Source organism: Ornithorhynchus anatinus, chromosome 2, assembly GCF_004115215.2.
Source record: "Ornithorhynchus anatinus isolate Pmale09 chromosome 2, mOrnAna1.pri.v4, whole genome shotgun sequence".
NCBI lineage: Eukaryota > Metazoa > Chordata > Mammalia > Monotremata > Ornithorhynchidae > Ornithorhynchus > Ornithorhynchus anatinus.
Genome location: NC_041729.1, coordinates 152,108,751 through 152,125,163, shown reverse-complemented (window position 1 = coordinate 152,125,163; position 16,413 = coordinate 152,108,751). Strand labels below are relative to the sequence as shown.

Genomic DNA, 16,413 nt, shown 5'->3' with positions numbered 1-16,413 from the left:
AGTAGCACAATGTTTCTAACAACAGAGAGATTACCGATATAGCCTTTGTGCGAAGACTTTTATGCAGTGACTGCTTAGACATTTAGCCTAAAGAAGATTTTATAAGGAGTAGATGTTGGAATCAAAATTAGGGGCAATTTCTATTTCCAAACCACATTTTGAATAATGTTTCTACAAATCCTCTATGGGCTTTATCTTTGCATTGTTGATCCTTTCCTTGTATTAGAAAAACAATTAGAAATATTTTTTGAAGAATGTTGTTTTAAAATAGTTCCAGGTATGTCCGTTTAATCATTATAATTATCATTTTCTGTAGTACTGGTTATGGGGAATGTCTCCTTAATAAACCGAATGGAAGAACGTATGATTTGTCATCACAGCTACCTGGATCAGTGTATGATGTCAACAAACAGTGTGAATTAATGTTTGGAGCTGGTTCACAAGTATGTCCGTATATGGTAAGGAAATTCTCTTTCTGTTAGGAAAAATTTCAGTGTCTTCCAAAATCTGTCAACAATATTTAATGAAATAGAATACTAGACAGTGGAGGCAAAATCTTGTGAACTCAATCCATCATTCAATCAGTGGTATTTATTGAGAGCTTACTTTTTAAAAAGTGTTTTCTTGGAAGTGCTTATTATGTGCCAAGCACTGTATTAAGCACTGGGGTAAATCAGCATGGCTTAGTGGAAAGAGCACGTGCTTGGGAGTCAGAGGTCATGGGTTCTAATTCCGCCTCCGCCACTTGTCAACTGTGTGACTTTGGGCAAATCACTTAACTTCTCTGTGCCTCAGTTACCTCATCTGTAAAATGGGGATTAAGACTGTGAGCCCCACATGGGACAACCTGATCACCTTGTATCTACTCCAGCAGTGCTTGGCACATACTAAGTTGGTACCATCATTATTATTACTATTATTACAAGCTGATCAGACTGGACACAGCTCATGTCCCACATGGGGCTCACAGCCCTAATCCTCATTTTACAGATGAGGTAACTGAGGCACAGAGAAGTTAAGTGACTTGCCCAAAGTCACACAACAGACAACTGGTAGAGCCAGGATTATAAACCAGGTTGACTGACTCCCAGACATGGGCTCCTTCCCCTAGACCACACTTTTTGGGAGAGTAAAAATATGTCTGGTAGACATGATCCCTGCCCTCAAGGGGCTTAGAGTCTCAAGGGGGAGGCAGACATTAAGATAAATTACAAATCAGGGAAGGAACTGAGTGTAAGGATATGTGCGTAAGCGTTGTAGGGGTGGGGATGGAAAGGAGTACCTGAATGCTTAAGGGGTGAGATTAAAAACATGAGAGGAGCAGTAGGAAAGGAAGTTAGGGTAAGGGGATGAATGTGTAATCCCAGAAGACTTCCTGGAATTGATAAAAATTTAGCAGGGCTTTGAAGATGGGGTAAATGCTGTTCTGTTGGATAGTTGGGGAAGGGGGAAATGAGGGAATGAGCAAGGGGTTGAGAGGAGGGTGAGGTGAAAGCAAGAGATAGTGAGTAGCTTGTTATTAGAGGAATGAAGCCTGCAGGCTGGGTTGTAGTGGGAGAGGAGGGAGGATAAGAAAGAGGGAGAAAGCTGACTGACTCCAGTTTATCGCGGAATCCTCTTAGATCAAAGGGTTTGGGTGCTAATTTAAAGTTAATGGCGATGAGGAGGGAAAGAAGATACAGCTGTTTTCTGATTTCTGAGGTTTGAAGGAGTTTCATGTCTGATTAAAAACTGTGAAACAGGGAATGTGCTCATCTAATCTAATAGTAAAGGAAAATATGTAATTCATTTTCTTATGAATACAGATTTGTCATATTTCTTAGAAAACATCTTATTTCATGCTCATCACTCACAGTGAGATGGAAAGAACACAGAGCCATGTGATAGCCCTTTTACTTTAGAACCTTAAGTACTAAAAATTGCCTTTGATGCTGGCCCTAAAGTACCAATGAATGTGGTTATCTACATTAAAACCCTTTTTTTGATTTTATTTTCCTGAATTCTGATCCAAATTCTTATCATCTAATTTTAAAGTGAACTGGAAGAAATCCTTTAAGTTTAGATTTCAGGATGTGTAGATAAACAGTTTATATCTTTGAATAAATGAGAACTTTCTCTGAAAAGAAGAATTTTAGCTAGGAATCCACATTTCTGAGAAGCAGCCCCATTGCAAATAGTCATCATAATAATTGAGGTATTTTTTTAAGTGCTTTTTATGTGCCAGAAACTGTACTACACTCTAGGGTGGATATAATAATAATGTTGGTATTTGTTAAGCGCTTACTATGTGCAGAACACTGTTCTAAGCGCTGGGGTAGATACACGGTAATCGGGTTGTCCCCCGTGAGACTCACAGTCTTAATCCCCATTTTACAGATGAGGTAACTGAGGCCCAGAGAAGTTAAGTGACTTGCCACAGTCACCCAGCTGACAAGTGGCAGAGCCAGGATTCGAACACATGACCTCTGACTCCCAAGCCCGGGCTCTTTCCACTGAGCCACGCTATAGAAAATTGGGTTGGACACAGTCCCTGTCCCACATGGGGTCACAATGTTTGATCCCCATTTTGCAGGTGAGGTGACTGAAGCACAGAGAAATGAAGTGACTTGCCCAAAGTCACATCGCAGACCAGTGGTGGAGTCAGGATTAGAACCCAGGTCCTCCTGACTCCCAGGCCCGTACTTTTCTTGGACCATGAGTTGGATTTTGCAGCAGAGAAATCACTCAGTCAATCATATTTATTGAGCACTTACTTTGTGCAAGGCACTGTACTAAGCGCTTGAGAGAGTTCAGCACACCAATATAGCAGAGACATTCCCTGCCCTGTTCAGAATAGCCAGTTGTCAGGATTAACATGTAATATAATGTAGTTAAGATGTAATTCATTTATATTAATGTCTGTCTCCCTCTCTATTATTATTATTATTTTTATAATAATAATGGCATTTGTTAAGTGCTTACTATGTGCAAAGCACTGTTCTAAGCACTGGAGAGGATACAAGGTGATCAGATTGTCCCACAATTGTTATGGTTCTTGTTAAGTGCTTATTGTGTGTCAAGCATTGTTCTAACCTCTGGGGTAGATATAAGTTAATTAGGCTGGACACAGTCCCTGTCTCACAAGGAGGTCATGCTCTTATCCCCATTTTACAGATGAAGTAACTAAGGCACAGAGAAGTTGATTGAGTTGCCCAAGGTCACACAGCATATATGTGGGGGAGCCAGGATTAGAAACCAGGTCCTTCTGACTCCCAGACTGATGGTCTATCCACTAAGTCACGCTACTTCTACAAAGTCTCTGGACTTTAAACTCATTGTGGACAGGGAATGTGTCTGTTATGACATTGTACTCTCTCAAGCGTTTAGTACGTGCTTTGGATACAGTAAGCGCTCAATAAATTCGATTGAATGAATGAAAATATGGGATGTTTGGGCAGGAATAGCTATGCCCCCAACAAGGGGTACATCTTAGCAGCACCCCATTGAGAGCTGGCCCTTTAAGCCTGTGAGCGGAGGCCTGCGCCCATCTGAAGGCCTGGGGTCTGGGCAGCGGGAGCGTTATGAGAGCTTCTGCCCGTCTTAGAATTGCAGCTAGCTTGCTAGGAATGCCTCACTTCTGACAGGGCTAAAACAGCTGGTCCTCTATTTCAGGGAATGCTGCTAAGAACTGTTCCTCAAAATAGGGGCCAGCTGCACTCCCCCTAATCCTCTGGAGGGCTGAGATCCCGGAGAGGTCTCCCCCTTTAACCGAGTTCCTGGAAGACCTTAAAACTCTGGGGACCCCGAGCTGTAGGGATCCCAAGTGTGTACCCCATAGGGCTGTACAACTGGGGTGAAGTATCCAGAGGTAATAATAATGATGGGATTTGTTAAGCGCTTACTATGTGCAGAGCACTGTTCTAAGCGCTGGGGTGGATACAAGGTGATCAGGTTGTCCCATGTAGGGCTCACAGTCTTACTGCCCATTTTACAGATGAGGGAACTGAGGCACAGACAAGTTAAGTGACTTGCCCAGAGTCACCCAGCTGACAAGTGGCAGAGCTGTGATTTGCACCCATAACCTCTGCCTCCCCAGCCCGTGCTATTTCCACTGAAAGAGGCCTGGGACATCTTTGTTCTAGGTGGGGAAGCAACATGGCATACTGCGTAGAGCACGGGCCTGGGAGTCAGAAGGTCATGGGTTCTAATCACAGCTCTGCCCCTTGTCTGCCCAGTGATCTTGAGCAAATCACTTCTCTGTGCCTCAGTTTCCTCATCTGTAAGAAATGGGAATTGAGAATGTGAGCCCCACGTGGGACAGGAACAGTGGTCAACCCGATTTGCTTGTATCCACCCCAGTGCTTAGTGCCTGGCACGTGGTAAGCGCTTAGCAAATTCCACATGGTTTGGTGACATTTAACCTGACTGGTCAATCTCAAGTAAAGCCCGTTAAGGAGGCTGATGGAACAGCTCAGAGAGTCAGATATGTTGTATGAGCAGAGTCCAGGATGTAAGGATCATTCGGCAGTACGATGGTTCTAGGAACCTTTAGTTTGAGCTGCAGCCTAACACCACACTACTGCCATACTCTGCCTGATAGTCCTGAATGGATGTTTTGCCTTTTAATTTGATTATTTTTAATGGAATTTGCTAAGTGCTTACTCAATGCCAGGCACTGTACCAAGCAATGGGGAGATACAAGTTAATTAATTAATTCTTTCATTCGTATGTTTTGAGCACTCACTGTGTGTAGAACACTCTTCTAAGTGCTTGGAAAGTACAATTCAGCGACAAATCGAGACAATCCCTGCCCACAACGGGCTCACGGTCTAGAAGCGGGGAGACAAGAATCAAAACAAGTAAACAGGCATCAATAGCATCAGTATAAATACATAGAATTATAGATACATATATATGCATCATTAATATCAATAAATAGAATTATAAATACGTATATACACCAAGCTAATCAGGTCCATGTCCCACTTGGGGACCACAGTCTTAATCCTCATTTTACAGATGAGAGAAGCGAGGCCCAGAGAAGTGAAGTGACTTGCCTAAGGTCACAGCAGGCAAGTGGCTGAGCTGGAATTAGAAACCAGGTCTTTCTGATGCCCAGCCGTGTGATCTACCCTCCAGGCCGTGTTGCTTCTCATTCTATTCTATTTCTATTTGTTTGTCTACCGTTGTATCTTCGGTCAGTCTACTGATTAGGTAACGGCATTTAACTCTGAAATACCAGTCAAAAGATTTTTGGTTTTATGTAGAGCTTCCCAAGTAAAGGCTGGGAAAGTACATTAGTAAAGTACGTTAGTTTAATTTATCGTCAGCTTTGTAACATCTGGCTGATTTGGCAAACCAGTTTGCAATCATTTGCATACTCTTCTTGGGTGTGTGCCTCCAGGGCATACGCACTCATCTCCATACAGCAACTTTTAATGACTACATTGAAAGATGTTTAAAGTTGATTGATTTGGAAGAGTCTCTTGGAGAAGTGGGAAGTTCTCTAATAACCTTGTCCAGGTCTCTTGTTGCGTTTTTCAAAATGGCTGCCTAGAATAAATTGGGCCCACCGAACTTTATTCCGCTGGCAATAGGAAATGAACCAGAGAGGATATGCCCAGCTGTGATCCAAATAAGCTGTGTCATCAGGATACAGAGTCCTAGAATCTGCTTGGCCTAGTGGAAAGAGCACAGGCCAGAATCACAGTGTGGCTTCAGCTTGCAGCGTAGACCAGAATGATGACAATTACAGTCTTCGACTTGTAAGATAAGTGCAGGGAGCAGTTCCAATACTGTTCATGGAAGCTTACAAAAGCATTTGGCAATTTGAATAAATCTGGTTCCTGATGGTGGTTTAATAAGTTACATTGTACTTTCCCAAGTGCTTAGTTCGTACCGTTTTCTGCACACAGTAAGCACTCAATAAATACGCTTGAATGAAGGAATGAATGAAGTTTGGCAGTCTGGAGAGGTCGCCAAGATTCTGGGTCTGCTTCATGATAGCCCGGATAATAATAATAACAATAATAATGATAACAATAAAATTAATTGTGGTATTGGTTAAATGCTTTCTATGTGCCAAGCACTGTTCTAAGTGCTGGGGTAGATTCAAGTGAATTCAGGTTGGACACAGTCCCTGTCCCATGGCGCTCACAGACCTAATCCCCGTTTTCAGCTGAGTTAACTGAGGTACAGAGAAGTGAAGTGACTTGCCTAAGGTCACACATCAAACAAGTAGCAGAATCTGAATTAGAACCCAGGTCCTTCTGACTCCCAGGCCTGTGCTCTATCCACTAGATCGTGCTGTCATCTCAGTGTAGGAAGCCGTGTCATATCCGGACTCCATCACCAATGTAGTAAAACAGGGCAACTGAAGGCCACCATTCAATTTTTCCCAGATTTCACATTGAGACTTTTTTTCCACCATCCTTAGAAAGTCCTTTTTTTTTCCCAGTTTAGGTTTCCTCTTTGGCCAACTGGAACTTATGTGCTTCATTACCAGTGAGCCATAATGCTGAAAGCCAGTCTTATTGAGCTATTTGCATTGATTCTTTCTTCTGAAACATTGTTGAATTGATTCTAGCATTCAATTTTTTCTTTCCACCCAATTCCTCTTGTTTGACTCACAGTCTTAATGGCAGGGTCTAGCCAAATCTGAACTGTGAATGTATTCATCTTGGACCATGATCTCATCTGCCTATTCTTCTAAGGGAGGAAGGAATATTCTGTCATGAAATAGAGTGAAATCAGCAGAAAATATAGTAACTAAAATCTTTTTATTAGGGACAGGGGGTCCAATTTTTCATTTGCGTGAGGGAGTGAAGTGGGTTGGGACTTTGGGAGGAAGACAGAATATCAAGCTGGTGGGGAAATGAGGGTGAAGCCTCTAGGGGATGGACAGGAAAGAGAAAAGGAAGAAGAAAGGGAGAAAGGAGAAAGGGGGAGACAATAGAGGACTTAGAGGAGAGGATGAAAGGGATCTGGGAAGAATGGGAAGAGAAGGAAAGGGAAAAAAAGGGGAAGTCCAGTGTCCCACTGCCCCTTCAACCCCATAGCTCTGTAATGTCAAGTCGCCTATCTACCTCACCCTGTTCTCCCCAATATTTTGGGGGATCCCTGATGTAAAGAAACAGTGTGGCCAAATGGAAAGAACACGGGCCTAGAAATCAGAGGGCATGGGTTCTAATCCCAGCTCCACCACAGGACTGTTGTGTGACCTTGGGCAATTTAACTTCTCTGTGCCTCAATTCCCTCCTCTGTAAAATAGGAATTAGGATTGTGAGCCCAAGTGGGACAGGGATTTTGTCTGACCTGACAACCTTGTTCTTACCCCAGTTTTTAGAACAATGCTTGGCGCATAGTAAGTGCTTAAAATATTATTATTATTATTATTAATGATTAATCTTAATCTTAATGATTAATATTAAGGCCATGATGTCACAGTCTTTGTGCTACTTTGTGCTTCTTGTGGGGAGGGAGTTTGTCTACTAACTCTGTTGTATTGTGGTCTCCTTACTGCACGCAGTAAGGGTTCAATAAATAGGCCATGCTGAGAAGCAGCCTGGCTTAGTGGAAAGAGCCTACCACCCCCCCTTTACCTCTCCGCAGCTTAACCCTCTTTTACCCCCATTTCCCTCTGCTCCTCCTCCTCTCCCTTCCCATCCCCTCAGCACTGTACTCGTCTGCTCAACTGTATATATTTATTACCCTATTTATTTTGTTAATGAAATGTACATCGCCTTGATTCTATTTAGTTGCCATTGTTTTTACGAGATGTTCTTCCCCTCGACTCTATTTATTGCCATTGTTCTTGTCTGTCCGTCTCCCCCGATTAGACCGTAAGCCCATCAAACGGCAGGGACTGTCTCTATCTGTTGCCGACTTGTTCATTCCAAGCGCTTAGTACAGTGCTCTGCACATAGTAAGCGCTCAATAAATACTATTGAATGAATGAATGAATGAATGAATGAAAAGAGCCTGGGCTTGGGAGTCAGAGGATGTGGGTTGTAATCCCGGCTCTGCCACTAGTCTGCAGTGTGACCTTGGGCAAGTCACTTGACTTCTCTGTGCCTCAGTTACCTCATCTGTGAAATGGGGATTAAAAGTGTGAGCCCCAACATGGGACAACCTGAGTACCCTATATCTACTCCAGCACTTAGAACAGTGCTTGGCACATAGTAAGCGCTTAACAAATACCATCATTATTATTATTAAATAGCATTATTATTATTATATTAAATAGCATTCCTTGATTGAGCCGAGTGGCTCTTAACTGCCATTCCATTGCTTCTCACAAGATGGCAGGAAGGTATGCAGGGCTGAGAAGCCGTGGGGTCCCACCTGGAGGACCAAGAGGTGGAGTCAGTATATCTGCTCTTCCTCTTGTTCCGTTCTGCCTCCATGGGACCCAGAATGCTCTGTGGGAAAACTCTCGCTTATCCTCCTGGTAATGATGCGTATGGTTAGGGGAATGAGGTAATTGTATGAACTGTTAATCCGGTTAAAGTTGCTTTAAGAACTTAGTTTGTACAAAGTACATTTATGTAGACATTTTCATCCATTTATTGCAAGATGTTTGCATTCATTCATTCAATCATAATTATTGAGCGCTTACTTTGTGCAGAGCATGTTTTGTAAATATTAAGTGATCCTTCACTATTCTCATTAATTCATTTTTAATAGCATGTTCAAAAGAAAGAAAGTGATTGGATCACACCCCACTTGAAATCCGGTTTTTCAACCAGTACTATAACCAATCAATCAATCAATCAATGGCATTTATTGAGCGCTTACTATGTGCAGAGCCCTGTACTAAGTGCTAGGAAGAGTACAATTCAACAGAATTAGCAGACACATTCCCCTCTCATAATGAGTTTACAGTCTAGACAAGACACTCAATATTTCCTATGTTTCACAACCCCTGTGTTGACATATAGAACTCCCTACCAACGACATCTTTTTTACACCCCTGACCAGAAGAGGGGTCATCCTCCTTGCCACATCCAGAAGGTGTGTAGTCAAGGGTGGAAAAGGGGGAACAGAGGCCCCGCGAAGGACCAGAACCCAGGATCCCTGGCTTCCAGAGAGTGCTCGGGCCTTCCAGCCTGTGGCTGGCCTCCGATTTTGCCAAATCAGTTTGAGAGGCCAGCAGGTTGGAGGAAGTACCAGGACATGTGCATGGGACTTCGAACGCTAAAGACGGTAGTTACCCCAAAATAGATACCAAACCAATAAGTAGGCGGGAGATAAAGAGCAATGTCTCCAAGACTAATTAACGATCTAGTTTAAGTTGGTCATTTCAGAGGGAAGCCTCACAAACAATCTTAGATTAGAATGTTTTGGATTATGCTTCAGTTAAATTGATATTCTCAATCAGTAATAAATGACTCTAAAGAAATATATGTAAGCAAACAAATATAGTCTTCCAGGTGTTTGGTACCATCAGTTTCTTTGCTTGTCAAGTAAAAGATTATATTAAAACTTCTTAATAGTTTAATCTTTTATATGTAGTTTTTGTATAAATGCTTAATGGAAATTAATACTGTCCTAGGAAGTACATCAGAAATGAAAACCTTGATTCAGTACCTAAAAAGTTACACTCTCATATAATTAGCACTTTAAAAAAAAGTCTAGTGTAACCATTATCCAAAATATACCTAATCTCTACTATGTCATTTCATTTTTAGCACTAATATTTTCCTTCAAAATTAAGAATCATATAAGCAAAAAAAAAAAAATCAAGACACTCAATATTTCCTATGTTTCACAACCCCTGTATTGACATATAGAACTCCCTACCCAACCTTTCTCCTGTTTATTTAGAAACTTTTGGTAAACTATTTGAACAGGTCCTACCTCCTTTAATAATAATAACTGTGGTATTTTTTAAGCACTTACTATATGCCAAACACTATACTAAGTGCTGGACTAGATATAAGTAATCACGTCCTACAAGGGGCTCACAGTGCAGGTAGGAGAGAGAATAGATATTGAATCCCCATTTTGCAGATGAGGGAACTGAGGCAAGGCGAAGTAAAGTGACTTGTCCAAGGTCACACACAGCAGGTTCGTAGCGAAACTGGGATTAGAACCAAAGTCCTCTGATTCCCAAACCCTGGCTCCTTACACCAGGCCCTGCTGCTTTTCACATTTTACTTCCAATACTGTGTTCCCTAGCATCCAGTACAGTGTTTGACCTTAGGCGTGAAGCAGCATGGCATAGTGGAAATAACCTGGACTTGGGAGTCAGAGGATGTGGGTTCTAATCCCTGCCCCGCCTCTTGTCTGTAGAGTGACCTTGGACAAGCCTCTCATTTTCTCTGTGCCTCAGTTACCTCATCTGTAAAATGGGGATTAAGACCGTGAGTCCCATATGGGACAACCTGATTAACTGGTATTTACCCAGTGCTTAGAAAGTGCTTGGCACATAGTATGCACTTAACAAATACCATCATTATTAATTATTATTAGTTGCTCAATAAATGCCATTGATGATGCTATTAAACTTGCTTTTCTTCTCAACAACCACTTTTTTTCCACTTTTCACATCCCAATCTGAAATGTCAGATAAATATTAAAGCTCAGTGATAGGTGCATAATTGCCTTCCATTGGAAACCAAGATATGTTCCCAGATATCATTAACCATTTTTATTAAGCTGTATCGTTTTGGTTTTTTTTCCCTCCAGAAGCAATGCAAACGTCTTTGGTGCACAAGTTCTGAAGGAGTTCACAAGGGCTGTCGTACGCAACATATGCCATTGGCTGATGGGACAGAATGTGGTTCTGGAATGGTAAGTCCACTATAGTGATATCTGTAGTATGCAAAGCCACATTGCCCATGTTTTGAATCCTCCCTTTCACGTCATGCTTATGTCTACTTCTTCTTTCCTTCAGTGATATTTACTGAGCGCTTACTGTGTGCAGAGCACTGTACTAAGAGCTTGGGAGAGAATTATTATGATTAAATGCCGTCGAGGCATTTCCGACTCTTAACAACTCTATGGATATATTTTCTCCAGAATGTCCGGTCCTCTGCTGTAATCCTCAATCTTTCAAATGGTTCTTCCGTTATCGTTGTTATGGTCTCTGTCCATCTAGCTGCTGGTCTGCCTCTTCCATGCTTTCCCTGGACTTTTCCTAGCATTAGTGTCTTCTCCAGAGAATCAGTCCTCCTGATTATGTGTCCAAAATATGCTAATCTAAGTCATCATTTGGTCTTCCAAAGACCACTTTGGTTTCATTTGCTCCATAATCCATTTATTAGTTTTTGGGGCAGTTCACGGGATTTGCAAAAGCCTTCTCCAACACCACATTTCAAAAGAATCGAAGTTCTTTTCTAACCTGTTTTTACACTGTCCAGCTTTTGGATCCATACATTGTGACAGAGAGTTGACAATTTGCATTTTTGTGGCAATTGTTACATAAGCACATTTCATGACTTTTTCCAGGCTCTTCTTTGCAAATCTTCCTAACATTAATCTTCAGCATATTTCTTGGCTACTATTTCCTTTATTATTGATTATTGATTCCAGGAAAGAAAAATTGTCATCAGAGTACGATACAACAACAAACAGACATATTCCCTGCCCACCGTGAGTTTACAGTCTAGAGGGGGGGACAGGCAGTAATCTGAATAAATAAATTACAGATATGTACATTAAGTGCTGTGGCACTGGGACCGGGGTATGAATAAAGGGTGCAAGTCAGGGTGATGCAGAATGGAGTGGGAGAAGAGGAAAGGGGGGCTTAGTCAAGGAAGGCCTCTTGGAGGAGATGCACCTTCAATAAGGCTTTGAAGGGGGTGGAGAGCGATTGTAGGATTTGAGGAGGGAGGGTGTTCCAGGCCAGAAAGAACTGGCCTAGAACTTATTCTTATGCTTCATATTTTAGTAAAAGAGAAGAAACATGGCCTAATGGAAAGAGCACAGGTTTGGGAGTCAGAGGACCTGGGCTCTAATCCCTACTTCACTACGTGCCTGCTGCGTGACCTTGGGCACGTCACTTTGCTTCTTTCTGCCTCAGTTACCTCATCTGTGAAATGGGGATTCAATACCTGTCCTCCCTCCTACTTAGACTATGAGCTTCATGTGGAACAGGAACTTGTGTCTGACTTGATCATCCTGTATCTTCCTCAGCGCTTAGAACAATGCTTGACACATAGTAAGTGTTTAACAAAAACCACTGTTCTTATTAGTAATATTTTTTGAGTTCTCACTATGTGCCAAGCACCATGCTAAGTGCTAGAGTGGATACAATACAGTCATCAGACGCAGTCCCTTTCCCACATGTTGCTTGCAATCTAAGATGTAGGGGAACCAGATATTTTAACCCTGTTTTGAAGATGAGCACATTATAAGCACAGAGAGGTGAAGCGACTAGTCCAAGATCTCAAAGCAGTCAGTGGCAGAGCTGGAATTAGAACCCGGGTCTCGTGACTAACAGCCCCAAGTTCTTTCCATCAGAATATGCCACCCGCCTCCATCAGAAAAGTCACCAGGGGAGGGAAAAATCATTTTTAGCTGCTAGTTACAGCACCGTTAAATTTGTTGGAAATTTGGAAGCTATTAAATGAAATTAAATATTTATCTCATCTGCACTGCCTTTTATCTTAGTCTTCCTTTATCATAAATAATTGTGTGTTTATGTGGTAGACCACTTATGTGGTGAAACATAATGATTGCAAGAATCAAAAATGATGGAAATTATTTTTAGGCCAGATGGTAACAAGAGGGACTTCTAAATAATGTAATGTATTATAACAATCTATTTGAATTGTAGATTTAAATTTTCATTTAATGCCATGGTTAGAAGAAATAGGAAATAGATGTTTACTTGAAATGCACAATTGAAATGAAATATCTAATATCTAATTTAAGGCTGGCTGACAGTCCTTGAGATCCTGCTGGAATAAATCTATTTAAATGAGCTTTCCTACTAGATTATGCAAGCATGGCATGTAAGGATCTTGGTATCCTTATGTTCAGTCGAAAGCTACTAATGTAGTGACGGGGCATTTTTTCCTTCATAGGCTATCTTCACATGAGTATCCCATCAGCATCTTAAACTCAGTATGGGTAAAACATGAGAAATGGTGTGGCTTAGTGGATAGACAGTGGGCCCGGGAGTCAGAAGGACCTGGGTTCCAATCCCAGCTCTGCCACATGTCTGCTTTGTGATCTCGGGCAACTCACTCAACTACTCTGAGCTTCAGTTACTTCATCTGTAACGTCGGCATTAGCAGTGTGAATCCAATGTGGGACAGGGACTGTGTGCAACTTGATTAACTTGTATGTACCCCAGTGCTGAGAACAGTGCTTGGCACATAGTAAACACTTAACAAGTACTATTGTTATTATTACTATTATTATTATTAATAATAATGAAGCTTGACTCCACATCCTCCCTCCCAAATCCAGGTTTTCTAACTTGCCTATCACAGTTGGCAATACTACTACTAATAATGATAATAATAATATTAGTAGTATTTGTTAAGTGCTTATCACATGCAAAGCATTGTGCTAAGTGCTGGCACAGATATAGTGCAGTGAGATCCAACAGAATCCCTGCCCAATGTCCCCCCGAAAAATATTATTGTATTTGTTAAGGGCTATGTGCCAAGCACTGTTCTAAGCACTGGGATAGATACAAGGTAATCAGGTTGTCCCACATGGGGTTCACAGTCTTAAGCCCCATTTTACTGATGAGGTAACTGAGGCACAGAGAAGTTGAGTGGCTTGCCCAAGGTCACATAACAGACGGGTGGTGTAGCTGGGATTAGAACCCACGTCCTCTGACTCCCAAGCCCTGGCTCTTTCTGCGACCTCACGCTGCTTCTCTGTCCAGCTCACAGTCTAAATCGACTGCCACCACCCAACCTGTCTCTGAAGTTTTCAATCTTGCTGTCATCTTTTAACCATCACCTTCAGCCCACTGTAACATTCCCTGCTTCTTTGTCTACAGTATTCATCCACTCCACTCTATCCTTTTTTGTCGAAGAAATTCCACCCAAGGTCAGCCTTTATCTTCTCCCTATTAGACTACTGTATCTGGCACTGTTCAAAATATGTTACACTCTGGGCCCTGGATTATAATAATGTTGGTATTTGTTAAGCGCTTACTATGTGCAGAGCACTGTTCTAAGCGCTGGGGTGGATACAGGGTAATCAGGTTGTCCCACGTGAGGCTCACAGTTAATTCCCATTTTACAGCTGAGGGAACTGAGGCACAGAGAAATTAAGTGACTTGCCCACAGTCACACAGCTGACAAGTGGCAGAGCCGGGATTCGAACCCATTATCTTCTGAAATCATCATTCAGCACATATAATAATAGTTGTGGTATCTGTTAAGTGCTTACTATATCCCAGACACTGTACTAAGCCCTGGAGTGGATACAAGTAAATTGGGTTGGACACAGTCCCTGCCCCTGTGGGGGTCCCAATCTCAATCCCCATTTTCCAGATGAGGTAACTGAGGCCTAGAGAAGTGAAGTGACTTGCCCAAGGTGACACAGCAGACAAGTGGCAGAGCTGGGATTAGAACCCATGATCTTCTGACTCCCAGGCCCATCCTCTCTCTATCCACTGCGCCACGCTGACCTCCTCCTCCCTCCCTCGTCCTCCACTGAAGTCTCACACATCACATCCCCTTCATTCTATTTATCTTGTTGATGTTGTCCTGTTTTTGTTTTGTTCTGTTTTGCTTTGCTGTCTGTCTCCCCCATTTAGACTGAGCCCGTCATTGGGCAGGGATCATCGCTATCAGTTGCCGAATTGTACACTCCAAGCGCTTAGTACAGTGCTGTGCACATAGTAAGTGCTCAATAAATAGTATTGAATGAATGAATGAATATCTTCCCCCTCCTCAAAACCTTCCAGTTCTTCTCATTCCTTTCTGCATCAACTTCAGAATTCTCTACTCACTTTCCCCATTGTTTCAATCAGTCTGTAGTGTTTCCTGAACACCCATTGTGGGCGGAGACCACAATTTCTACTGAGTGAATGGAAGGGTACAGTAGAGTCAGAAGACACCATCCCTGACTTCAGGAAGCTAAATGTCTGTCTGCTGTCTTTCCCCACTCTTCCCCAGTCCTCTCTCTTTGTTCCTCACAATGAATCTTCTAACCGCACCTCCATCTTGACTTTCTCACCTTCCTCCTTTAACTCATGCTATTCCCATGACCTAGAACCTCCCTCTTCTCGAATCTGGCAATAATATTACTAATAATAATTATGGTGTTTGATAAGTGCTTACTACATGCCAAGCACTGTTCTAAGCGCTGGAGTGGATACAAGATAATCAGGTTGTCCCACTTGGGGCTCACAGTCTTAATCCCCATTTTACAGATGAAGTAACTGAGGCACAGAGAAGTTAAGTGACTTGCCCAAGGTCATACAGCTGACAGTGGCGGAGCTGGGATTAGAACCCACGACCTCTGACTCCCAAGCCTGTGCTCTTTCCACTAAGACACTCTGACAGACCGTAGATTCCCCTTCATCCAAAGTCTCCTTAAAATTCCATCTCTTCAAACAAGCTCTCTTCAAATAACTCCCCGTACTCCAAGTCGTAGCATTGCATCAAGTGCTTAGTAAAGTGCTTGCTAAAGTCCCTCCTTCGTTCCATCCCTCCTTCCCTCCCTCCTTCCTTCCTTCTTCCCAGATGTATTTATAAGCACTTATTGTGTGCAGAGCACAGTACTAAGCGCTTGGGAAAGTACAGTGCAACAATAAACAGTGACAATTCCTGCCCACAAGGAGCTCTCAGTCTGGGGGGGGAGACAGACATCGGTACAAATAAACAGACATCAGTACCAATAAAAAAAATTAGTTCCCTGGCCACAGTGAGATTACAGTCTAGAAACAAGTTTATTCATTCATTCAATAGTATTTATTGAGCGCTCACTATGTGCTCTCCACTGTACTAAGCGCTTGGAATGTACAATTCGGCAACAGATAGAAATAATCCCTGCCCAATGATGAGCTCACAGTCTAATCAGGGGAGACAGACAGAAAAGCAAAACAGAACAAAACAAAAATAAGACAACATTATCATGATAAATAGAATCAAGGGGATGTACATCTCATTACAGTTCAGAGAATCAGTCAAAAAATACCTCGCCATTAACTTCAAAGGCACTCCAGTAGTTTTTCTCTGATGTACCTGCCCTTTTCAACTGCTACCACAAATCACACTGTTGGCGTTTCCCAAACAAAGCTTTTCACAGGCCCTGGCTGTTATTTCTGCTTCTGCCCTCTTGTTCATTCCCTTTCTTGGATCTCTACCCTTAAAGCAATTGACATTCCCTCCACCTTCAGCCCCACAATAATTATTTAAGTAGCTATGATTTATTCATTTATATTTATGTCGCTTTCACCCTCTAGACATTCACTCATTGTGGGCACGGAACGTGTCTACCTAATCTATCATATTGTGC

The 16,413-nt window shown here is 42.2% G+C and overlaps 1 protein-coding gene across 1 annotated transcript in view; it reads left to right on the top strand.

Moving 5' to 3' along the window:
* Positions 1–16,413, top strand: part of ADAMTS20 (ADAM metallopeptidase with thrombospondin type 1 motif 20) — a 198,095-nt gene that overhangs the window by 91,666 nt on the left and 90,016 nt on the right. The window contains exons 12-13 of the mRNA XM_039914736.1: positions 317–458; positions 10,669–10,773. Of these exons, the coding sequence (XP_039770670.1) occupies positions 317–458; positions 10,669–10,773 (247 nt within the window). The remainder of the gene's footprint in view (positions 1–316; positions 459–10,668; positions 10,774–16,413) is intronic.